The sequence below is a fragment of the Papilio polytes genome, unplaced genomic scaffold (assembly GCF_000836215.1).
Source record: "Papilio polytes unplaced genomic scaffold, Ppol_1.0 DF823991.1, whole genome shotgun sequence".
Lineage (NCBI taxonomy): Eukaryota > Metazoa > Arthropoda > Insecta > Lepidoptera > Papilionidae > Papilio > Papilio polytes.
The window spans coordinates 2,853,413-2,879,013 of NW_013525213.1; the positions used below are offsets into that span (position 1 = coordinate 2,853,413).

Genomic DNA, 25,601 nt, shown 5'->3' on the forward strand with positions numbered 1-25,601 from the left:
GAACTTCATTGAAAGTTCTTCACCAAACAACACAGGTAACTCCGCCCACCATGAGGAAAGGGGGATTACAAATATCTTTGAACACAAAAAACGCGAAGCTCTTAAAACTATTCAATTGTGGACTGTATAAAATAACAAAAGACAATTCTTAAACGTTACATCAATTAAAGAAAACAAACACAAATATAAAAGAAATCAAAATCATGTCCAGATATGATAAATACCAGTTACATCTAATAAGCCTCATAGCTTCCTTACTTGTCTTATTGGTCAACAAACTTAAAACCTCTAATAATTAATTTTAATTTACAAACTAGTGCTCATATTTTATTCGCCAATTACTATGCGACTCTTGATGCTTACTATCTCTTTGCTGCTTGTCTGATAAATCAATCGTATGCTTACTTTGGCCAATATTTACTTTATTACGACTGTATTCTTTTAATTCAGTACTAGGACATTGGCGTTGAATAAAATGCCGTTGGACCTGATTTCCTAAATTATAAGGACGCATCACGTGTTCCCTGTTCTGCATTTGGTATGCACCTTTTTCATGAATAAGGTGACACTTAACTCCAGTACCCGTTCTTTTCTTATACATTTTAGCTAAATCTGTTGGTGATTGCTTAAAATCTGATGGACCTGAATGCAATAATACATTATGCTTTTTATGACAAACACTACATCTATTTGAGGAACGGCAATGGTAGGCCCGATGGTTTCCAAAACAGTTGTAACATAGCTTATGGGTTTGAACATAATTCTGTCGCTCTGCAAGACTTAACCCAGCGAATTTCCTACAATTTGATAACTTGTGTTCACCCTTACAAAATAAACAATTGGTAAAATTATTAACACTATTTACATTAAGGCTTGTCCGAGCAGTATTTACATGTATATTTTGCGTTGTTACCCTTGATTTTAAACACCTACTATCGTCCACAAATTCAAGAGATCTAAACCGCGTCTCTAAAAATTCCCTTAGCTGCCTCAAGGTTGGTAACTCAGTTGACGATCCGATCTCAGCCTCCCAAGCTTTCCGAGATTCGTCATCCAACTTCGAGACAGTAATGAATATAACAAGCGGATCCCAAGAATTTGTGTCGACATCAAGATTCTTCAATGCGTTCAAGGTGTTATTTGTCACGTCCAGCAAACTCTTAATGGAATTACTTGATTCAACACTAAGCGTTGGTTGATTTACAAAACGTTTTAAAATGGAATTGACTAAATATCTTTTATTGCTGTACCGATTGTTAAGAGTTTCCCACGCTTCCTGATAGTTTGCTGCCGTGACGGAAACATGTCGCAAGAGCTGCTCTGCCTCTCCCGACAGATGACACTTGAGGTAGTGCATTTTTTGTACTTGATCAATATGAGCGTTGTTGTGGACCAACGAAACATAGAGCTCTTTAAAAGTTGTCCACTCTAAATAACAACCTGAGAACGTTGGTAAAACTATTTCAGGTAACTTAATATTGCAACTGTCGGGTCTAGACTGTGAGTTTATATTAACACTACATTGTTGACATTGCTGTAAATATTCCCTAATCTCTGACTTATAATCGATGTACGTTTCCTCAACCAACTCATAAATACTATCGATACTATACGTTGTTTTAGCCAATTGCTCAGCGTCACACTCTGAATACAATTTTGTATGTGTCCCAGAGAAGACTCGCCATTGCTCTTCTAAAGCTTCCAGTCTCGTAAGCAAATAGGTTTCTTTAATAAGTTTTTCCTTAGGAGACTTTTTGAAGTTTACATATGCCCTATCTATATCACACTTATGGCTTGTTTGAGCCCTCAACAGTGCGGACATCTCCATTTTTAATAAAACAAACACAAATAATCTTAATACACAAACAAAATGAACCAATAATGAACCTTATCTACATTATGATAAAACACAAATACAATTACACAAAAATAGTCATTAAAATTGAAATAAAATAAAATCCGCACCTTTCCAAAATATTCACTTACTAATTATTGTTGCTAACTCAATACGGCGCATTCGCGCGGATGAAGTCACTCACGCTTGGATGCGTCGCGCGTACGTCTACTTCGCCCCCGCCTCCTTCTGGACCTTGCTGTGCCTGGCGTCGCCTCGCGACCGTCCGGGACACTGCCAAATATTATGGCGCGGCGATCTGCTTCTATGCGCCTGACTTACAATAGCGCCACTTATATCAGCCACTAATATTATCTTGGATTCAACGTTGTTATGATGATGGATACTACTATTGAGATGCTCTTCTTTGGATGGTACTATTTAATAAAAGGTGCTCTCACCATATCCGGCTCGTTTGGACCAATGAATAAATGTAAACTAGTACCATCGTTTTTATCATCTTTATTTATATTTACAGAAAATATACAATTTATCATCCCTTACATTTTTTACGTTCTTTTTCTGCTTCTGTCACATCTTGTACACTTTTTATTAATAAAATGTCTTGGCGGCCAATATGCAACCTCTTTGGCTGTATTTATAATTCTTGTCAGCCAAAGAGGTTGTATTTGCACTAAACACTATGTGTCTCCTCCACCGTCAAATCCACTTTTCCTTCATATCCTCTCCTCTTAAGAAAAGGGTGGAAAGGGAAAGGGACTAAAATTAGGCCTTCGACACCACACTCATCAGACGAAACGCGGAATTGCTTCCACTTCACGTCTGTTTTCTGTGTGGTCGTGGTATTGGTGGGGGCGAGCCGACCCATTCGTGCGAAGATGTTAAAGCGGGCTCTATCACAGTAAATTTGAATTTAAATCATGTATGGTTTACGCATTTGACAACAAGCAATTGCTTAAATATGTTAGTAACATAAGTGACGTGGGTCAGCATTTTAATGTGTTCATTGCGCTGTCGTATCAACGTCGTACCAACGAAAATCTAAGTACATTTGAAATTTATTATCATCCAAAACCATTGAGCATTCGGATTCCAAGAAGACAGGTCGTTTAGTGTCAGCCGCGTCGCTCAATGTTTAATTAACAATCGAAATTTTGTTAGACAGGAGCCGCACCTTTTTAACACTAAAAGTACTATTATGCATTTTTATGGATAAAACCTTTTCTGATTAGAAACGAAAACTAGCTTGCAGTTGTAAATATCGATGCACGAGTAACTCCGGGCGACCGTTACTTGTTGTCACCTAAACTTTATCCAACGATGAATCTACTTCTAGCAAGACTACGAGACACTTCAAAAAACAGTCATTCACTAAACATTTTTTCTCTAAGACCACATTTTGAAATTTATCTCAGTGTCATTATCAACAACCTGCCTTGTTCCCTATAAAAAATTCACGGAGTTTTCACGATTATTTCCCATTACGTACCATTTTCAACATTTGTACCATGAATATAATTATCTGCCGTTCTATACCTCCGTTGTCTGTGATCTGTGATTTTTAATTACATTTCATTATCGGAATGTGTTTCGTTTGACCTGCTTTTGGTCTGTAACAACACTAAGCTCTGATTTCTAGTACCTTTAAAATAATCATAAGTAAATACATATCATACATTCTCCGTATTCTTTCAGGTAGACATCTAAGATAACATCTAAGCAGTAGTTAAAAGCGAAGCCGCATCCGCGTGTACTGTGATTTATTTGATTGATGTCCGTCAAGCTTCAAGCCCAGTTGCACCCGCGCCTGCTGACGCTTCGAAAACTGCTCACGTATCGGCTTTAGAAAAACATCTGGAAGATTTAAATTTGTACCGATTATAGGAAATTTATTAGCGCTGTAATAAAGTTATGCAGGAACGTGAGTCCTTTTCTGAACGGCCGATGCTTACTGCTGCTAACATGCTGTATGCCGTCTCACCTCACCGCACCTCGCCGCCCGAGGAATGTAACCAATGGTAACGAACATAAAATACTTGGTGCTTTTATTTCTATACTATACATATAGATACTCGTATATGCTATTGTCATATGGAAACAGATGTTTTACACTTCATTTTTTTACGTTTTTATGCAAATCGCTAGATAATCTTTTGAGAGACATTGAGAGGAAAGAAATATCATTTGTGAGTTCTTACTTTTTCTGTAAAAAGTATTTGAAATTTTGAAATCGATAATCGAGTAAAATTAGATAAGCGATTCTCTCAATCATTCTCAGGATTGGATAGTCATGCATGGTCACCGTAATTCTTCACTAACAAATTATGTTTAAAACTTTTACCTATGAAAAGAAAAACCACGATCAGGATAATACTCGCTTCCGCAAGCCTCCACGACACAAATTCTCACCATTTTAACAAGGGAAATTTAAGAATATCACGGATTTCAAAAACGCCGCCATTGGAGTCCGATTCGGCAACGTCATGCGGTGTTGTCAGTTCGAGTGTTCGAATTTCAAACAAATAAAAGAAAACCTGTACGCCAATCGCAAATATGCGTTAATAAAGTTTTACATGTAACAACAAATAATATTGCTTTAACATATCGGTAATAAATTATTATTAATATTTAGAAACATTTTGAAAGAAAATAATTTGATTGCATTATATTACATCAATTGCCTATTTTTCGACAAACAACGAAAGGATTGATATCTGGCAACTAGCTCACTGTTAGAAAGTTAAAAAGGGAAATAGCGGACACTTGTAGCCCTCTCAGTCGTTTTAATTTCATTTGCGTGCAACAAAACTCTTACGCCCGTAAAATAAGGTTTAATTTTCTTTATTTAACTGAAAGATGTACAGAAAGAACACACTCCTATTGTACATAGTACTTATTATTCATGCCTGGCACTTTTTTAACCGGAGGTGCTATTATAATTTAGTTTGACTTATGCCCATATCTTAGTCGGTCTATACATATTTGAATAAGACTATGAAAATCTCGCACGTGGCTTGGTATTTACTTAGATATATAACCTATGGCTTATAGATAGTGTTTATGATAATTTCATAAAATTAGTCTGATTTTAATAGAATTTTTCAATCAGTAACATTGATATATTTACCGGTTTTATATACTCTTTGTTGACACATGACCTCATTCGTCATACGCTGTCAAGTGTCAAGATGACTGTTCTTTGGGCTTTTGGGTGTGTTTTGATTGTAATTGAAATCTCTAAGGAAACGTCATTAACACAAAAGATAGATAGATTGTAATTGGAAGCTTCATAATTAACTATTTACATAACAAATCGTATTTTATAATTCAAGAGCCACAACAAAATTAAAATCCATTTCGATCTGTATTTAGAATTTTTCTCTGCGTGAAGAACTTGGTTTTATTTTTATTTTTTATTTACTTTACGAATATATATACAACTATGTCACTCAACATAGGAAAAACATACATAAATCCATTACCGGATGAAACAAGGTACGATATTATATACTTTGGTTTTTGTAATGAAAATTATATGTTTACCCACTTTGAAAACAGACATTAATTATTGTTTTTTGTCTTTAAAACGTAATAAAACTCAAAAGCAGTACTAATTAGTTTATCTACCTTTACAGTTGGGAAGTCCACAAGTTAAATGGTCCTGAAGACATATTGAACCTAAAGATAACAATTCAAAGTGGTAAAGGAGTTGACAGTGTTTCCAAGCTAACTCCCAAATACAACATCAATAATGCAGTTTTATTCCAAATAAGGATGGATACTGGTCTTGCGTGTAGTAGTCCTTGTATTTTCTCGCCTCTGTCAACCAGTTATCTTACCTATGACACCTATACATTATTTTGCAACTTTAAGAAAGATGAAGGCAGTGACAAGACATATATGGCTGATGTGTCATTGAAGACAAAAACAAACAGTACGAAAAAAACATTTCATATAAATGATAGCACATGGAGATTGCTTATTGAACCCACTACTCTTAATTTCGCAGCCAGCTTTGAATTAACTGTCACTCTAAGATTATTTGATCAAATATTGAGACCATTTGCACTGCTGTATGAAGATTTGAAATCAACCGATTTAAGACTGATAGGAAAAGATGGAACCATTGAAGTGCACTCTGCGGTATTAATTGCATATAGTCCGGTCTTTAATAGGGAACTATGTGAAAAAGCTCAGGAATCATCTCGTCCCTATGAGCTAATACTGCCCCATGTGAAACAGTCAACTTTGCAACATTTAAAAGATTACATTTACTTAAACAATGTCCCGGATTCTCCGCTATCAAATGTAACAGATCTCATAAACTTTGCAACAGAGTATAAGATGAAGGAATTGAGTCAATTGTGCACTCAGAAGTTGGTTACAATTGCTGTTGCTGAAAATTTCTATGAATTGACGTGTTTTGCACTAAATAATGACATGAATGAGGTGTTTTTTGACATTTTAGAACTTATTGAAAATGGCAAGATCAGGACTGAGGATATACAGAATTGTAGTAAAATAGATTCTCTAAGTAATGGATTGTAGTTTTAAGTAATTTAAAAAAAACTGTTCTTATACCACAAGCTTTCTTTGTTTTCCATTTAACCCTTCAACGAACAAGAGGGTTTTTGAGATAACAAAAAACTGGTGGTTTTTAAGGTAAGTGGCTTCTGTAGATTTAGAATAATCCATTTCTTAAAAGGAATATCTTAACAAAATTAAATAAAATTTGCAACAGTCTGGAAGAATACATAGACAACTTTATTTCAATTGTGAGAAGAGATGGTTGCAGACAACAGCTAGAACTAGCATAAATACTAAACATGTTTCAGAATAGGAGAATGGAATTCAAATAAACAACCATGAAAAATTATTATGAACAAATTTAATATTGTCTTACAATACCCGAGTATTGTTACTTTGGAAGATATCCTTATAAAACTTAATCCTAGTGGCAGTCGGCTGAATTACATCAAACATCAGCAAGTTTTAAGCAACTTCTAATATCAGTCACTTTGATTTTCCCATTTTGAATATAATCTAATACATTCAAATAGAGTTCAGGTATCTTATGTTGTTGAGCAAATTCTGTGATGCGGTAAACATTGCTGGGTGTCAGAGAGGCCATTATCTGGGCGATACACTTGCGCTCCAACTCCACCATCGCAGCTCTGGATGCCAAAAGCAACAATTGCTCTATATCCTCTGTTGGCAAAGTATATAAGTAAATATAGGATTTGAAGTCTTGTAAAGTTTTATCTTTTACTCCACTGTATTCAATAGTATTATCTTTGATTGTTTTTTCCTGTATCATTTTCATAATACTGGGGCTCTGAGCGGCCAGCACTGCCCCATGTACTCTCACCTCCGTCCCACTCTCGCCCACCAGTTTGTAGTCAACCAGGTCTGTGTCTTCATACAGTGCTTTAAATGGGTTTTCACTTTTAATTATTCTTGTTGTGAAAATAATATTGAAGGATAACTTTGAAGATGCAGACTCATGGACTAAGAACCATGATTCATTGTCAGTACTAAATGTCTTATCCAAAAGACCTAAACCTATACTGTTGCACATAATTGAATATATTGTTTCATCATTACTGTCAGTTTTAACAAATTTGAAGAACAGAAGAATTTTGTAGCTTTCATTTGGTATTTGCACACCTAAGGTGCCCCGATTATATACATCAACAGATGTTCTACTGGCAAAGGCTGTTACCTTTGCCAGTAGAACTTTTAGACCAATTGTTACTGATGTGTTTATTTTATGTTCACTCACTGTAGAAGTACTCTTTGCATTGACATCTGTGTCAACTTTTAACTCTAGCCAATTGTCTCGTTTATTGACTTCTGTTACATTTAACCTGAAAAACAAGTAAAATACAATTAGATGGTAAAAGGAAACAAACAGTATCAAGCAGTGTGGGTAGGCTTCTCGCAAGATGAACCTATGATCTGGTGAAGATTGAGGTAGTATTATGGATGCGGGAGGTACATGAGCCGTCATCGTGGCGATCTTTAGGGGAAGCCTATGCCTAGCAGTAGACGTCATATAGCTGAGAAGAAATATCAAGCAAGTATTATCCTCAATTCAAATTTTTACCCTATGATCCTAAAAAAACAACTATTTTATAGTATCAACTATATTCTCGGATATCAAGTAGTTTAGGCAACTTAAAACAACAATATTAAAAATAGTTGTTATTATAACTCACATAATTTCACAAGATGTGGTCGGTTGTGATAATGTACGTTGGCCAAACATATTATAATTGACAAATAGTTAAATTCAGGGGGTGACACGGCCATACCATAGAAAATATAGTCCTGCAGGCCGCAAGGCTCTTGTGGCACCTTTTTGACACTGACAGGATGGCGCCTCGGAGCATTTAGGGTTACCAGCAAGGTAATATGTTCGCATTAAAGAGAAATACTTTCCTTTTGAAAACGAAAACGCAAATTGTAAAGGAAGTACTTGTACCTTACAATGTAACTAGGAAATGTCCCAGGCTTTGTTTGGTTAGAAGAGTATAGTTAAAGAATCTTTGTAGCAAACTCACTTAGTGCTCATCTACAGAATAATAGAAATCTTAATGATTGTTTGTTGTTAATAATTAACGCACAGTACAAACTACATATGTGGTGTGCTCCGTGGTTTGAACGAAACAATGCGGTATAAAATCATCAGACAGCCAGTTTCTTGTTACATTTCCGAGTACACACAGTAATTTCCTTATTACGTGAGTAAATTAGTATGTTAAAAACCAAAATCCTTGTTCATGTTGTTACAACTAAGAATTCGTTCACTATAATTTGAAATAAATAGGTAATAAAACAACTATCAGAAAAATATTTTTAATCAATTATTGTTAAACAATTTTTGAAATTACAAAACTAAACATATCCATGCGTTGCCTTGATAATAGGGTATCATTAAGTTCCGTGATCAACTCATTAATATAAAAATTAAGATCTGGGTTGACGTTATATCGCCCTGTCTAACACCACATTTCAATCTATACTCCTCTGTGTGTTCCCCTGGCCATTTTAAAATTCAAACATTTTTACAAAAAAACTAAGAACTCTCAAATGATTTTCTTTTCTCTCAATCATTCTCCAACGATTCCTAGCGATTTGCATAAAAATTTTAAAAAATTAAGTGTGCGGGCCAACTTCACGCTCAAAATTTAAATTGCTTTTACGGACAAAGTAGGAACTCTCAAACGACTAACGATTCTCAAATGATTTGCATAAAAAGTAAAAAAAAAGAAAATGAGGGGGCTAACCTCACGGAGGTCCTTAACAGTAGTTAAAATCGCCCTATTTTAGCCCCTTTCTTAATCTATGGGTTTTGTGTATTGTCTATTTGTCAAATTGAGTATGTTGTTGATGTTGAATTACAAATTAATTATTTATATCGAAATGCAATTTGTTTGAAGGAAAAGTATGCTGAGTAAAGCGTGAAGAATTACATTCCGTTTACAAAATGACCAAAGTTGATAAATATTGTCGGTTGTGCGCCGAACCAACTGAACATTTAATTTATGCTGACGAAGAAGCAGCTCTTAATTCAAAGATTGCAAAGAAGATGCTGTGGATTAATATCGACGTTTCTCCTTCAAATATGCTCCCTAAAAGTATATGCTATTCATGTTTTGATCAATTAGAAAGGACTTGGATTTTCCTCAAGAATGTCCGAGAGGCGCAGGAAAAATTGTATCTATTATTTCCTACCATCAATGTACACAAAGCTAAATCAGGAAAGCAGTCATCCGAAGTGGCAAACCCAGTTGATATGAATTGGGATGATTTTCAGGATGTTAAAGTTGATATAAAAGATGAAGACATCATCACTGTGATCAGTACAAATAAATTTATTGAAGGTCTAGAGAATTTAAAAAGAGAACAGTGTCCTGAAAACGACCAGGATTTTGTGACTGAAGACAATGGATTCAGCAGTAGTACAGATAGTGATGAGCCCTCTCTTGTCACAGTCAAAAAGAATAAAAGTAAAAAGCGAGTGTCACAACAGGAGGATGATAAAATATACATAGAACCCGTTGACATTGCTGACCTGGATGTGACATGGGAGGAGGAGGCTTGCCGCTGTGCCCACTGCGATGCTCAGTGCAAGAACATCTCATTGTTAAGGTTACACTCCCAGCATATACATAATAGCTGTTGTGTTTTTAAATGTGTCAGCTGTGGTAAGGTTGTTTCCAATTTTAAATCATTTGTCAAACATTTGCGACTGCACAAGCATATGCTTAATTATTGCTGTGAGTTCTGTGACAAAAAGTTTACAATGACTAAATTCATTAAAAGACACAAACATGTCGAGCATGGCGGTGGGAACTTAACTTGTTGCAGGAAATGTGGCACGAGTTTTGACACGGTGGAGCAGTTGCATGACCACTTAGAGAAATACAGCAAAAGCATTAAGAAAATGTTTAGGAAAGCCGTTGATAAAACGGATGAACAAGACTTGAAGTGCAACCTTTGCCACAAGGAATTCAAAAAGCGTACCCATTTGAATCAGCACAAGCTGGTCCACACAGACCGCAGCAGAGACTTCTCCTGCCACATCTGTGGCAAAATGTTCTTCATGAAGGGAACATTGAGCACCCACATACTGACACATGAAAACGTCAAACCTTACAAGTGTGAATTTTGTCCGATGGCATTTAAAGCAAAAGGAAACCTCCAATCCCACATCACATTGCATTCCGGAACAAAGCCATTTGTCTGCGAGCAGTGCGGGAAGAGCTTTAGAGTCAAAAGGCATCTGAAATCACATTCCATAATACATACAGACTTAATGCCTTACAAATGTGAATATTGTGACAAAACTTTTAGATTTAAAACCCGTCTTAACTTACACCTGCGACAGCATACAGGTGCTAAACCTTACAATTGTCCTCAATGTCAAAGAGACTTTACAAATGGCTCTAACTACAAGAAGCATATGAAACGAAGGCATAATATTGACACAACATCAATATGGAAAAAGTATATCAGTGCAAATACAGCAACGGAAGAAAGCAAAGATACTGTTGCTGGCCAGACATGATATAGTTGACATCTACTTTAAATGTATTTATGAAGATAAAATAAGGTTGTAATTAATGAAAAAAAGGTTAGAGTGCAATGGGTACAGAAGGTCAACATTATCACTAGCAGGGCCGGTTCTAGCAATATGGACGCCCTGAGCGAGATGTTTAGGGCGCCATGGTGCTATGAATGAGAAAAAAGGTGCTCATGTTGCCCTTTTTTGGCGGTCGCCCTACCTCGCTCTGCCCAAATGCATTACTGATCAAAAGCTATATTTGTGAATTGCTAGATGTTTGAAATGTTGTAGTTTTGTTGATGTAAATAATAAAAAGTGTGACTTTATAGTTGGTAGTATATTCCATTTTAGTATAAGAAATGTTTTAAATACAATTTTATGTACATTTCTGTTACAAATTATATTATTTAATGCATTATTTTAAAGCGTTCAACCCTGCAATAGGCCAGCATAGGTGTAGTTTTCTGAGAAATACAATTTACATACATAATTAAATATATTTTTGTACATATGATGGTTGTTTGATTTCATGTTAGAAGATATCAAAGTAGCTTGTTTTTTATTCTCATATAGATGGCTAATAGCTGAAGGTGATGACCACTTCTAACTTCTGCCGACCCTTATTCATCAAACTGCAAATATCATGGTTCTTTTAAAAGCCGATATGAAGTATCGAAATAAGATCTAGATTTATAAGATTACAGTGCTTCTAAGGGTTTAAACTCTCAGGAAACATGTTTTCAACACTATCATACTCATGAGATATTGGGACGTTCCCGTTGGCTCGTTCGTCTTACCGCTCGATCGACTCAACGGGAAACACCTATCACGTCAGGCAGTGCATTCACGATGAGAATGTGTACAGCGACAAATATCTAATAATCTTGATATCGATTTAGAAAACTATTCGATTGGTTTTACAAAATTTCCGACGACGCGACGCGATGCGACGCCTGCCTATCGAATAGACAGAAGACAGAACTTGTAATGTCATTTATAAAGTCAAAAAAATGGTGTGTAAACAAACAAATAATTAAATTAAAGTTATTTCCGACGGCTTTACAAGCTACACACTTCGTTATAGTAAGACTAGGCTAGGTAGAGGCTACACTTAGGCTTCGGGTGTTTCGTTAGCCCTACCTGCTGGCTAGTATCGTTTTAGGTATGTTTTTCTAAATATTATAAATAGTCTTTTCATAGTTTATTTATATGTAAACATAGCCGGCGTTAGGGTAGGGCGCGATCGGACCACCGCTCAGGGTGATGGACAATAAGTTGCGCCATATAACCCAACCTGGTGAACAAAAAAGGCGGCGACCTAGAAATCTGGCTCACGGCGCTTTTAAAGCTAACAACGCCACTCTTAACGACACTAATAACTTACTAGACGTAAAGTTTAAAAATTAGGTCAATTATAGTACGTAGTTATATAGTAGCCAGCGTAGTGGAAATTCTGCAAGCTACTATATAACTATATAGGTATACCATGGCACAATGGGTAAGCGGAGAGGAGAGGTCGCGCCTCCTGACTCGCTTTGTCCGTTCCACAAATAATAAAGCCCCCAAGTAATGACTGTAGTGTAAGTCTACGATGTCATCTACTAACTTGCAGAAAATTCGCTATTGCCTCAAAACTGTAGTAGGCGCCTTGCTCAGTTAATGTTTCAACTTAGTAGGAAATTACAAATCGAATTCTAACGTATCCAAAATTGCACAAGTTTAAATTTTGGATAAAGTCGAATGCCAAATTAGATTTGAGCACTATACTTTGTAGTTCTTACTTTATAACATTATGCTTTTGGCGTTTGCTACACATTTCGCTTATCTTTCTGATACTTTAAACGCGTCGCGATCGCGGAAGTGTAAGAATAGTCACTCTCTAGTTATCAAGTATCAAATGATTATTAAACATACGTATTGTAATACAATAAATGTGCGTATCGTAAGAGGAGGAGTTGGCGCGTGCCGCGCTATGTGGGCCGCCGGTGCTCAGCAAAGCATGCACGAGACAAAGGCGACGGTAATATTGTTCCAGTCGACGACAAGAAAGCCGACGAGACAGTTTCCCGAGCCAGGCCTGACACACATTTCAAACACTAACGAAAAATCAGAATTCCCGCCATAATTAGTGACGTGTCAAAATTCGAAAACAAAATTAAAGAAGATTTATTTTTTTAAATTTATTTTTTAAACTTACTAGTTCGTGATGATATAAAAGTTTTCTAAATTCATAAATGTGTCCCGATCGTAGACTGACATGACGATTTGTTATTTAAAAATGTACCATGGCAAGCGCAGTGCGCTGTGGCATCTCGTACTGATTGCTTTCTACACACGGCATGCCTGCGCCGACAACTACGTCACTATGGTGAGTGTCTAACACACGTATTTAACTGTTTTAGTTAAGTTTGTAGCATATTTTTCATACATCAAGAAGGCAAACGAGGATGCCAGGACCTAGCACTTAGTATTAACCATTACCCGTATAGATTTGTGGATGTATCAACAGTGATTGGGCCCGCAATTACATATTTTTCATGAATGTGCCGGCTCGCCTGGTGTAATACCACCACGCAGAAGACAAGCGTAAAATGGATGCCATCCGTCGTTAGCATGATAAGTGGTATTTCAGAGACTTAATTTTATCGCCTTTCCCTTTTTACCCTCTTTGTACTAAGAACAGGATAGAACGATTTGTCGGTGAGCGGACGCATAGGTAGAGAAAATATTCTACTATACGTCCACTCCTCAGTTGACTAAAGGTAACCAACACATCTGTAAATCCGGATTTGTCGAATTGCTTCATCTTTGAGTGTCTTCTACTATAAAAGAACAGACGAGTTGCCTATATTAGATAGAGAGGCGGATACACCAAACAGCAATATAGTTAATATTTCCTTTGCCTATTCATCCCCTCCGTCGTCTGTATTCCCACCGTAATCCTAACTTTGTCTTGTTTGTGCTATCCAATTTAGTAACGTGTAATATGAAAACAAAGCACAGCGTCATCTACCCCCGTTTACGCAGTAGCTCTCACGCCATACCAGGAGCGCCAACTTCAGATGTTTACTTCCGATATTAAAACAATAGTTGAATACGTAGTTATTTTGTGTTTCATTTTAAAAAAACTTAAATAGATCGTTACATAATATATCCTTGGGAGATGACACAAGTCACCGGATGTCCTCAAAATTAAGTGAATTACGAACCGTGTGGTCTAATGAGGGTATTGTTGAGACATGACCTTCGTCGACACAAACTCCGTCAGACATGCAACTCTCTGATTGTTCTATCATTATTTGTCCACAGCTGGCCGTCCTTGCACCGAACCTGTTGTTATTAAGCCAGACTAGGCAATCTCTTTCGCCTTGCACTTTATCTATATTTAAAAATATTCAGCATTAAGTAAACCTTCCAGAATCTTTAAATACCACACTACACTATAAACGGAGGAGAGGACCAACTAGTATTAAATGGCGGCGATGTCACGTTTTTTCTTGCCAAATGCCATTCGTGCAATAGATGCCAAAACAGTGCTGCGATGATAACTTAAACTTAATAAAAAAAACTATTATAATAATATTATATGCTGAATCGTGCACACTGAGTGTGACGGGTGTGGCCAGCGAGCAACGCGATGGCTTCGCGGCGTATTGCGCTCTGTTTATTTACTAAAGACTTGAAGGCACGTGTCATGTTGAAATGCTGTGTGCCCGCAAGCTAGATATGTAGATTCACGAGGAAATGTTAGATAGCGTTTACTGATTTAAATAAGAATGTGATAAATCGTCCGCTGTTTCAGGGCCTCAACACGAATGCGGCGGAGGCGATGCAGTTTCTGCGGGAGTATGACCGGGAGGCTTCCGGCATGTGTTACAGGTCGGATATTTTATTATCCACACAACTATAGTGATCCTCTTCCAGTAAAGCGTGTAGTAATGTGATGTGCAATATGTGCAGAGTGACGACGGCGCAGTGGAAGTTTGTAACCAACATAACGGAGCAAAACCGGCGGCGGATGAATGAAGAGCTGGCCCTGAGCTCCAAGTTCGAGCGGCTGTCGTGGCGGAAAGCGGCCGCATATGACGCCACCCGCCTGGTCGATCCGCAGGCACGCCGGCAGCTGCGCAAGATTGTGCAGGCTAGCCGCGCATCGCTCTCCGAGGACAAGTTTAATGAGGTACAATACTGTGAATACTAAATACACTTCGTGCGAACCCAATATGAATCTAAGATTTCATTTCAGCTTCAACAACTAATAACGGAGATGAAAGAGATCTACAATTCGGTAAAAATATGTCCCTTCGGACAGAAACCTTACGACCCTCACGTGCCGAAGGTGGGGAGCATGGCAAGCACCCCCGCCGGCCCCTTCCCGCTGACGCATCCACATTACCAACTCAACAACCACCCGTACCAGCACTATCAGCCGTACCAGGACAACCCCGAGTACCCCAACTACTGCGACATGCAACTAGACCCCGAGATCTCGAGGATCCTCGCCCACTCCAGGATAGAAAGCGAACTTCTCTACGTGTGGAAGAGTTTCCGGGACCAGACCGGGCCCAAGTTGAGGAACAAGTTCATACGATACGTGCAGCTGGCCAACGAGGCCGCCGTTCTCGCCGGTAACATTTTGATACTTTAAAACATAAGCTCAGTTTTGAAAGAGCGACTGTTTTGGATAAGAAAGGATATGCTAAAATTATACACAAGGTTAAAAACATGTGAAAACGATCTGTATTTTACAGGCGGACAGGCGACAACTTTTAGGATATGATCTGGATGGATTTTGTTGAATGTTTAGAGGCAAGCGTAACAGGTTTCAGGAATGCGGGCGAGCAGATGCGCGCAGCGTACGAGGACCCCTCCCTGCGGGAGAGTGCAGAGGAGGTGTACAATCAGGTGGCGCCGCTGTACAAGCAACTGCTGACGTACGTGCGCCGCCGCCTGATCCAACGTTACGGCAACCATACTCTGCGCCCCGACGGACCCCTGCCCGCGCACCTCCTCGGTATACCTTTTCTCTCTACCCCACCGAATACAGCATCATTCATTTTACAAATTACAGTCCACAGATTTTTATATTATGCTATTTGATTCAATTTACGAGGCTATTGTAAGTTGTATTATGCGTTGTAAAGGTAACCAATGTTGTGTACGCAGGCAACATGTGGGCGCAGAATTGGAAGTCGATTATGGACCTAGTGATGCCATTTCCGACGTCGCCCGCGCTGGACGTCACCTCGGAGCTGCTGCGCCAGGGGTACACGCCGCTCAGGTCGGTGCTCGACACACCTAGCGAGTTTTATCTCGTATATGTCTCCAAATAGAATCTTGTTTTTTTTTAATTAGTTTACTACCTTCATCACTGTCAGTCGATAAGTTTGTGTTGCTACGAGCTTAGATCTACACATATCTTGATTAAACCACAAGTGCGATTCGTGTAGTAAGATGTGATGGGGCGCAGAATGTTCCAGTTGGGCGAGGAGTTCTTTACGAAGATGGGTCTGAAGCCGCTGCCACCGGAGTTCTGGCGCAGCTCGGTGCTGACGCGGCCGCGGCGGCCCGCACAGTGTGCCGCCAGCGCCTGGGACTTCTGCAATCGTATCGACTACAGGTCGCCTTCACATCCACGACACATTACTCCCCTTACTCATGTCTGTTACTCTCTGCAAGGATTACAGATAACGTTTTTTAAATTTTAAAAATAAAACAATTTTGCCATAGGTGTAATTTTCCTGGTAACATTATTTTAAATATTTGGAATATTTGGTAGAGTATGTCGGTATTGTGATGTAATTCACTGTACTGCAGGCGCTTACGGATTACACTCATTATGAATTCTTTGTCGCAGGATCAAACAGTGCACGGAGGTGACGACGCAGGACCTGGTGTCGACGCACCACGAGCTGGCGCACATCCAGTACTACCTGCAGTATGCCGACCAGCCGCAGCTCTTCCGCGACGGCGCCAACCCCGGTATCTCTTTACAAAACGTCACACGTCTCGAACATGCATTGCTAAAAAAAATATTTCTGATGTTAAGTGAACCCCACTGGCTATCATATGACATTTAGAAACAGTGAGATATCCATAACCTTCAAGTTTATAATAGCAAAGTTTGATCTGTACATTGAAAACTGCATGTATATTGTATGCAGCTTTCCACGAGGCGTTGGCCAACGCGGCGACGCTGTCCGTCTACAACATGCCGCACCTCTACCGCCTCGGACTCTACAACAACAAGTCGGTGAAACCATATCTATAATAATTAACTAGGAGCCTTCTATTTAAATTTTTTATGGTCTTAGAGGTAACAGATGATAGTAAAATTAGACTAATTTACAGAATAAAGTAGAGAAGGAATTTGACGGTGAAGTATTTCATGTAGAATTCATTTTTGTCAAATAATTGTGTTCTTTGTGTTGTTCCACAACCGTAGGAGTCACGACTCGTACCAGGTGGGCATGAACTTCCTGATGACCATGGCGCTGGAGAAGGTCGCCTACCTGCCCTTCGCCTTCATGGTCGACCAGGTAACATCTCAATACATTCTAATAGTCATTATTCGTTGACCATTATCAATACGCGCTAGCCAAATACGACCACGAACTGAAGTATATATAACCTAGGTACTAGTATTTCTGTATGGTAGTGTTATTGTTGCAGTGGCGCTGGTCAGTGTTCGAGGAGGGCGTGGAGAACATGAACGCGCGTTGGTGGCAGATGAAGCTCAGATACCAGGTACTGTGCCTTTACAACTTTTCTCAATCCGCATATTTTTATTCCGGTGGCCCCAATACAGGAATTGCCTAGTGTGGCCATCACCAGTTTAGCTTAGCTAGAATAACTTAACAACTATTTTAACTTCCTGTTATGTATAATTTTAAGGTATTGTCAAAGTTATTTGTTTTGTACAATCTTTTTGGTTTAATAAATTTTTTTTCTCATTTTTCATGTTTAAATTTTTAATTTGCGAACAGTTTTTTGGACAACACTAACGCTCTATCCCAACACCTTTCGAATTTATGGTGTGAAAATTTATTGAGGATATTTGTGGTTACAGGGAGTCATCCCGCCGCTGAAGCGCAACGAGGAGGACTTTGACCCCGGCGCCAAGTACCACATCATCTCCGACCAGGTCACCTCATTTTGCTTCAAAATAAAACCGCTATAGAAGCTACTTTACTTTCTATAGTCTTATCTGTCGACGACAGCAGTCCAGTAGTACATAAGTGCGTGTACTCTTGGCATTTAATTGGTCATAATGCTATTGATTGGTAAAAACGAATGTTGCTGTGTGAGGAGGTCATGGTGTAACTAGAATGGTGTTCATCGCGTTGTGCAGGAGTACCTGAAGTTCTTCCTGGCGACGGTGCTGGAGTTCCAGGTGTTCGAGCAGCTGTGCGCGGCGGCGGGCCACGCCGAGCACCTGCACCTCTGCGACCTGCACCGCAGCCGCGAGGCCGGCCGCATGCTCAGGTACCACACACCCCTCACATCTCGTACACGTCACACCTACACTCATCTGCACTTCAAAAGCGTGTGTTTCAGGAACTTTGTGCTGCTAATTTAAATAAATCTGAAATAAGCTGTCTTGTTGGTGTTTCGTAGCGATCTAATGCAGCCGGGGGCCTCGAAGCCGGCCGGCGAGCTGCTGCGGACGCTGACGCGCGGCAAGACCGACAAGATATCGCCGGAGGCTCTCGTCAAGTGAGTATCTTATATTTGCAACCATACTTTGATAGATGCACAATGACCTATTTAAGAAGATAATGCTAGGACTATGTTGCTTGGGAAACTCTTGAAGCAGAAAAATGTCAACGCTTAACATATAAATGGGTAATTGAGGAGTTCCGAGTGGGTGCTCAGCATTCAACAGGGTGTAGAGTATCTCGCCGCAGCAGTCGCAGTGCAGCTGCAGTGAAGGTGCGGCTGCAGCAGTGAGGGCGATGTGTGCAGGTACTTCCGTCCGCTGGAGCTGTGGCTGCGCGCGCAAAACCGGGACGCGCCACTCATCGGCTGGAAGGCGAACAGGCCGGACGTGGCGCTGTTTTCGCCGCGCTCCGCCGCCGCCGATGCCGCGCCGCCCGCCTCATCACCCGCGCGCACGCTGTACCTACTCCTCTGCTGTGTCGTCCTCCTCCTACTTCATTGAATAAATGTTGTTACTGTTTTTTATTACTTTGTTTTAATAACGATAACTGGAATTAAGTGAAACCTGCGTATAAAACGAACGATGTGTAGATATCTTCACAGAAATACACTAACAAAATTCAATTCAAGATATAAGTCAGTTTGCCAAGCTGCAAAGACGTAGCAACGTGAGAAAATGTAGAACAGTCAGTTCCACTAACTGCAGTGTGAGGTATCTTATACAATAATGGACAGTTCCATATGTTTTAACGACTGATTGCTTATAAAATGACATTTAGAACGAAACAGGCTGGTAGTTTTGAAGTTTCTGTCAAAACAGTAATGTTCTACCTCTGGGTCTAGTCCCAACGTTGGCCGCACTGACTCACTGACATACCGCCCATTAGAAAAACTAACAAAATTCACTGCCCTCGTGTACTCGTATATCTTGGATAACTTGCTGTGTATTGCAGTTTGCGTGTGAAGAATAATTTACTTTTTACATGTTACATGCAAAAAGATAAATACGAGATAGAACTATACAATTATAACGGAATTTCTATACATATAAAGAATATCATAAATTATCCTCGCTCGTCTCACATATCGAGCAGACTATCAAATGTAATGCAAAAAACGAGGTCAACAAACACTGCATGATTGTTAGTTTTATTTAGATATTTGATAATGTTGAAACATAAGTTGCGACTGAAACTTCATCTATTAAAAAACGCACTGAATTTAAAACGCTTTCTTTAACGTGTTTATTTCTATGGTAACACTAGCTTTCGCCCGCGACTCTGTGCGCGTGGAATTAAAAGATAAAAAGCAAATAGCCAAAGAGTTCTTCCAGACTATACTCTACGTCTATGCCAAATTTCATCGAGATCCGTTCATCCGTTTAGGCTACAAACTCTAACAAACATCCATTCATCTATACTTCCGAATTTATAATGTTAGTAACATATATTAGCAACGTTTATCATTGTCTGTTTTTTTTTAGGATCAATTACCTCCCTTGCTCCCAACCTCCTCTGGCGATGCCGAAGCAAATTATAAATGTTGTAATTATCATCTAGCTATAACCTGCTCGTTTCAATGTTTGAAAAAAGTGTTTTTATGTTTACTTTTAAAACGGTATAACTATTTATTTCAAAACGGCAACTAGATAACGAGGGGGAATTAAATTTCGGACATCGTACGCTTACTGCCCACTAACCGCGCTTGTCTCGCCTTCTTAGTATCTTCTAAGATTATCTATATAAGCTTCCGTTCAAGTTTTTTTTTTAGGTTTCTTGCGTTTCGTCCTAACGAAAATATGTAATTCTTTTCTTCTATTCTAATCGCAACGACACTAAGAGCGCGCGCACACCTTAAACTATCGCACAACTTTTTAGTCTCGCATTAATTCCTATTAGCTTGTATGGAGGTGCGCACATTATTAGATTTTTTGTTGTGCAACTAAACAGTTCAATTGGCTGCGAAACAATCGACAATCGCACAATAGTTGTCCGATCGTTTATTCAAAGGTGTGCGCCTGCTCTAAATGTGAAATAAAACCATTCAAAGAAAAGTGTAGACGATAATAAGTATGTAATTAATTAAAAAAAAAACATTAATCGCAACTTAACATATGTTACGTTTTAGTAGGCTTATCCTTACCTTTCTTAGCAGATTTAAATGTAGCATTTCATAATTATGTCGTATGTTAAGTGATTCGCAACACAATATTATTGTTCATGTTAAACTTAAGCTTTGGTTTCGACAAACGGTTCGGTGTGTAGATACAGCCGCCGTCAGCCGCCGTCAGCCGTTAACCGCGTTGCCTCGCTCATCAGTCTTACTTGAGGACCGGCTGCGGACGCACTGCAACAGTAACACCTAGCGACAAGATGCGCGCACACATCTGTACCTTCGCCTTGCTCATCTGCTGCGGACGAACTCGCGCCCTTCAGGATACAAGCGATGAACGTAGCTTTGTTACATCCGTAGAAGGAACTTTAGAATCGAAGTACGAAGAGTTTGTGTTCGCTGCGGCGCAGTGGCTGGAGAGCATCAACGACCAGCACCTGGGCGACGGTGCGCTGGGCCGCATGCTGCATTATAATGATATCAAACCCAAACTGGAGCGCCCCCAACACGGACAAGGTGAGCACCTTAACTCACATTATGTTTACTGTTTCTATCTTAGTTTAGAAGCTCTCGCCCAAGACTTCTTCCAATCGAAATAAAAAAAGGAATTTGAAATCTCTACGCTATTACAGACAGAATTTTTATTTATGTTGCATGTTTCATCCTCATTCTCTTAACTGTTCTAGAGATAATACATAATAAAATCCACCTTAGTGTAACCCACTGACGCGAAGTGCGGAGGACCGCAGTCAATGTCCGACGACCTCTTTGACATAAGTTGTCGGTCCTCCTGGATGAAGCACAATTATCCCGTTAGTTAATTCTTTAGTAATAATTACAAAATTGCTGTGTGCTCTACGTGCAGGTGCGGGGGAGGGCCGCGGGCTGAAGAAGGCAGCGGGCGTGATGCCGCTGGTGTTCCACGTGGGCGCGGCCTCTACGTGGATGCTGGTGACGTCACTGCTGGCCGCCAAATCCCTCGCTCTCGGCCTGCTGCTGCTCGTCTTTAAGATCGCGGTCAGCTCCGCTAAGGTATGTATTATTGTCTCACTTCTGAAGGTAAATGTGATCAAGATATTTTTTTAAAGTGTACTAGTAGACATCAATGCTAACACTGTCATATAGTTAATTGCAATTTTTACAGTTGTTAATTGTTAATTCATGAAGTATTTACACGTTGAAACCCTTTTAATATTTTTTACAACTGAAAACCCAAACATCAATAAGCACTAATTACTTAAACAAAAAATGCGAGAGATATTTAGGACATTAAGTGAGTACGAGATATTCCGTTATTTTATTGTTGATCAATTTTCAACAACACCGTGAACAATGGAAATAGAAAACATAAACATCATAAAAACTGTGACAGAAACGTATTTAGCCAACCTTCACGCTTTGGGCGGTAAAATACCTTGTGAGTTACTAAAAAGTACAACTTATTTAAAAAGATTCAGCAGCAATAGAAGTTCATAAAAAACTTTGAAATGTAACGTATTAATTATCCAACAGTGTTATTATTGATAAAACATTGTTGACGACTAACACTGGTCATAGGGTCGTGGGTACAGATGTTTAGGCAGTGCGGGCATTAGGGTGCGTTTGGAAGACGGTCCCAGCGCGCTGGACAGATGTAACGAAATAATGGTTAAAAAGGGCGCCGTAAATTATCTATATTCATACTTGTAACATTGAATTGTTTAAGGTTATAGGGATATTAAAAGTTAGTTAAGGAAGCCTTCTTCGAGAGGGAACGAGTTCTAATTTGCACAGGACTGAACTGATTCCTCAGATATAAAAACTTTGAATAGTTTCTGCCAAAAAAGCTAACAGTTTCTGCTAATAAAAAATAGAGTAGTTACAGCCGTCATCTCTATTGAGATGTACTTAGTTTCGTGCAAAATTGTAAGCGTTCAAAGATCGTTAGCATATTTAAGTTCAGATAAGAACAAAAAGAAAACGAGTGTTGCTATGCCGCACGTCAAATAGCTGACCCACAAGCTCAACGGAATTGCTTTTTTGTGCTGGCAACCCGAAGCACTCACGTAGCGGCCACTTATTGAAAGTAAATTGATACAATAAAGAAAAAACGTTTCAACGTCATCTTTTATGCGTTGAATTTAATTGTAACAGTGCGAGGCTACAGCCGAAACTCCACCGTGTTTGTTTGTCTTTTTGTTTGTATTGTATCGCACCGTAGTGTACGCACTCACCTCAATTTATTGTACAGATATATATTTAAAATAGTTGAATAGAACGCACATGGACCACCAGCGGATATAAACATTGTATAGAAAATAGTTTATTGTTATTTTTCTCAAATTATTCATTACTAACTAATTAATTTTCGCACTTTATTATTAAGTGTAATGTTTGTAAGTTAGCAGTGTTTTCCCGGCAGGTGGCGTCGTTCTTCACAGCGCTGAAGGGCAAGCAATCTGACCACCACCACGATTGGTCCTGGTCTCCCCATCATCACCACGGTCAGTCGCTGCATTTGCTAACTTAGTGTTAGAACAAATGAAACGAGGCTTGTAATTACAAATGTTTCGCTATACTTAAGTTTGATTCAACTTCGAAAAAGGGTTAAAAAAAATTTAAGTGCAATTACTGGCTAAGAGTTAGAAATTGCAAAAATTGTGTTGTGGTAATGACCACATATTCCATTTTCATACCACAATAAGATTCCAATGAACAGAATGCTGACCAACAATAAGTACGCTAATGTCGACATTTAACATTCAAAATGGCGGCGTGTCGTTAGCGTTTTGGGAAGCGGCTCCTGCGGCCGGCAGCGGCCGTGGGAACTTTGCCGGTCAAATTAATACGTTATAAAAAAATAAGTAGGGAATATTATAGTGAACAGCGGTAGGATCGCTATTTATAGTTATGCTGATTATAAAATCATGAGACGAATACATAGATATTGAATTAACTTAAACACAAAGTTTTAGAGTTTGAGAGAAATATTGCTTTTTCTTAGTAGTTACTTCTGTACTTATTGTCGTTGCCTATACATTGATATCGATACATTAATACTCTCATAAAAGTATAGTGTTACAAGTCGCGCCACCTGACTTCACATCCTAATTCCTAATGTAGTTAGTGGTCTACGAAGGCCGCAGTCCGTGTCGCTATCTTGCGGCCGACACTCACAAAAACAAGTTCAATAACACTTTCTATAATTAAGACGAATAGATTTGGCATATTCTATAAGTATAGAAGAGATACATTTTAATATAGGAGTTCGTATTCCTATCAGCTACCGACGGGGCAAATCTCGCGTCAGTCAGACCACTGGGGTACAAGGTAGTATGCAGTAAGCTTGTGCTTTTGTGTTAGGTTTCCATGGGACATTAACTAAACATTTGTAATTTTCATGATAAATAATTCCGAGACGATATACGCTAAGAAAATGTGGTTGTAGTGTGACAAGTAAATGTGTCTGGTTGCAGGATACGAGAGGAGTCTGTCTGCCGCCGCCGCCTCAGCCGGTGAGGGCCGCTTTCAATAACATTTTGTTAGCGTTTCGTCCGCCTTTGCTTTATCTATCTATTGCTGATCACAGTTGAAGCTGAGTCCGATTTGATTGAATAATTTTGCGCGGTTTACACTTGGTCAGTGGCGCTTTGATTGGACCGGCACTTAACTGGCCGTCTGACTTGCCGTCGCAAATCTCTGTAATGGCTTAGTGTGAACCGGGCATTCCTCTTGCGCATGTACACAACATACTAGTTAGTATGCTCTTACCGTTCCTTTACCCTTCTGCTGCTGCTTGTTGCACTTCTTAAGGCGATTTATTTAAAGAGCGGTTATATTTGCAGACGTACCTGTGAGCCACAGCTGGACCTCGCACGCACTGGACTGGGCCCCCAACACTGAGTACAGGACCTTGCCGTATGAGGAGCACGAGAACCACGAGGAGCCACCTAATGCCGAGACATCGATTCACACTTGATACTACTTGAACGTCAATAAATATTTACTAATACATGTGATTTTTATTCGAAATCCTACGCACCTATCTACTTTCCTCTTACTATACCTTGGTATGTACTATTCGCAACTTGTTAGCCTTTTACTGCCAGCCTTTAACTGGCCCCTTTTTTAAATTGGGAAGCTTAGTCACAACATACGTCTGTAATATTGACAACTGTTATTTTATTTTATTGCTACATCTTACTAATATCATAAATGCGAAAGTTTAGATGGATGGATGTTTGTTAGCGTTTGTAACCTAAACGGCTGAACGGATCTCCATGAAATTTGGCACAGGTTTAGAGCATAGTTTGGTAGAACACATAGGGTACTTTTTATCCCGGGAATAGTTGCGGTTCCCGTGGGATTCATTAATTTAGTTTTTTAATGTTTACTCGATCATTCTGCAAGGGTTCAACATATTGCTTGCATATGCTTCATCCCTGAGGGATACGTAGCTTTTTGTTATTTATGTAGTTCGTATGTTTTCTAATACCACGCGGATGAAGTCGCGGGCAACAGCTCGTTTTATATAAGGTTTTTCACAAATTTCTTGAAAATAGATATCGCAATGTCTGCTAAATTTCGGCGCAGCTTCAGTTTTAAGATATCAAATAAAACAACAAACATATCAAAATATCGTTTATAGCAAAAACATATGTAAATTTGGACGGAACTTTTTATTTACAATTGAGCAAATAAATTTGTATGAGAAAATATTTACATAATATTTGAACATATTGTCAGTTATGTACAAAATATAAACATCGCTGTATATAAATATAAAACTTGTGTATACATACATTTTGTCTTATGTGCTAATAAAATAATAAAAATTGGAAAGTAAAAAATACTAAAAAATCACAACGAGATTCAATGAGTAGATACGTTAAAGCCAATATTCTCCCCTCCCCCCCGTCCGACCCC

The 25,601-nt window shown here is 39.0% G+C and overlaps 7 protein-coding genes across 10 annotated transcripts in view; 4 read left to right on the forward strand and 3 right to left on the reverse strand.

Annotated features, from left to right (window-relative positions):
* LOC106101401 overlaps positions 1-4,309 on the reverse strand; it is a 12,733-nt gene extending 8,424 nt beyond the window's left edge. Inside the window, exons 1-2 of the mRNA XM_013280630.1 lie at positions 4,197-4,309; positions 3,532-3,709 (exon numbers count right to left, since the gene is read on the reverse strand). Of these exons, the coding sequence (XP_013136084.1) occupies positions 3,532-3,533 (2 nt within the window). The 5' untranslated portion in view covers positions 3,534-3,709; positions 4,197-4,309. The remainder of the gene's footprint in view (positions 1-3,531; positions 3,710-4,196) is intronic.
* A 723-nt stretch (positions 4,310-5,032) lies between these two features.
* LOC106101394 lies at positions 5,033-6,441 on the forward strand. 2 transcript variants are annotated; one of them, XM_013280622.1, is made up of 2 exons: positions 5,033-5,066; positions 5,491-6,441. In XM_013280622.1, the coding sequence occupies exons 1-2, from the start codon at positions 5,044-5,046 to the stop codon at positions 6,401-6,403; spliced, it is 936 nt and encodes a 311-aa protein (XP_013136076.1). In that variant the 5' UTR covers positions 5,033-5,043; the 3' UTR covers positions 6,404-6,441. The 2 variants fall into 2 exon arrangements, with proteins under 2 accessions (XP_013136076.1, XP_013136074.1); XM_013280620.1 differs by lacking the exon at positions 5,033-5,066 and adding an exon at positions 5,073-5,350.
* A 282-nt stretch (positions 6,442-6,723) lies between these two features.
* On the reverse strand, positions 6,724-8,294 carry LOC106101393. 2 transcript variants are annotated; one of them, XM_013280618.1, is made up of 2 exons: positions 8,170-8,294; positions 6,724-7,722 (listed from the first exon to the last, which is right to left on the reverse strand). In XM_013280618.1, exons 1-2 carry the CDS (start codon positions 8,277-8,279, stop codon positions 6,831-6,833), a joined length of 1,002 nt encoding a protein of 333 aa, XP_013136072.1. In that variant the 5' UTR covers positions 8,280-8,294; the 3' UTR covers positions 6,724-6,830. The 2 variants fall into 2 exon arrangements, with proteins under 2 accessions (XP_013136072.1, XP_013136073.1); XM_013280619.1 differs by having other exon boundaries at positions 8,074-8,230.
* A 753-nt stretch (positions 8,295-9,047) lies between these two features.
* On the forward strand, positions 9,048-11,437 carry LOC106101405 (zinc finger protein 660-like). Its single transcript, XM_013280636.1, has one exon. The coding sequence runs from the start codon at positions 9,345-9,347 to the stop codon at positions 10,926-10,928; it is 1,584 nt and encodes a 527-aa protein (XP_013136090.1). The 5' UTR covers positions 9,048-9,344; the 3' UTR covers positions 10,929-11,437.
* Positions 11,438-11,938: 501 nt separating this feature from the next.
* On the forward strand, positions 11,939-19,109 carry LOC106101419 (angiotensin-converting enzyme-like). Its single transcript, XM_013280654.1, has 16 exons — positions 11,939-12,087; positions 12,961-13,293; positions 14,728-14,804; positions 14,886-15,105; positions 15,172-15,553; positions 15,748-15,939; positions 16,092-16,206; positions 16,396-16,545; positions 16,783-16,907; positions 17,090-17,174; positions 17,371-17,464; positions 17,598-17,672; positions 17,995-18,069; positions 18,277-18,410; positions 18,543-18,641; positions 18,891-19,109. The coding sequence occupies exons 2-16, from the start codon at positions 13,183-13,185 to the stop codon at positions 19,084-19,086; spliced, it is 2,130 nt and encodes a 709-aa protein (XP_013136108.1). The 5' UTR covers positions 11,939-12,087; positions 12,961-13,182; the 3' UTR covers positions 19,087-19,109.
* Positions 19,110-20,922: 1,813 nt separating this feature from the next.
* On the forward strand, positions 20,923-24,654 carry LOC106101352. 2 transcript variants are annotated; one of them, XM_013280533.1, is made up of 5 exons: positions 20,923-21,212; positions 21,562-21,728; positions 23,098-23,179; positions 24,152-24,190; positions 24,521-24,654. In XM_013280533.1, the coding sequence occupies exons 1-5, from the start codon at positions 20,957-20,959 to the stop codon at positions 24,652-24,654; spliced, it is 678 nt and encodes a 225-aa protein (XP_013135987.1). In that variant the 5' UTR covers positions 20,923-20,956. The 2 variants fall into 2 exon arrangements, with proteins under 2 accessions (XP_013135987.1, XP_013135988.1); XM_013280534.1 differs by lacking the exon at positions 24,152-24,190.
* A 120-nt stretch (positions 24,655-24,774) lies between these two features.
* LOC106101291 overlaps positions 24,775-25,601 on the reverse strand; it is a 6,283-nt gene continuing 5,456 nt past the window's right edge. Inside the window, exon 5 of the mRNA XM_013280457.1 lies at positions 24,775-24,834. Coding sequence (XP_013135911.1) covers positions 24,775-24,834 — 60 coding nt within the window. The remainder of the gene's footprint in view (positions 24,835-25,601) is intronic.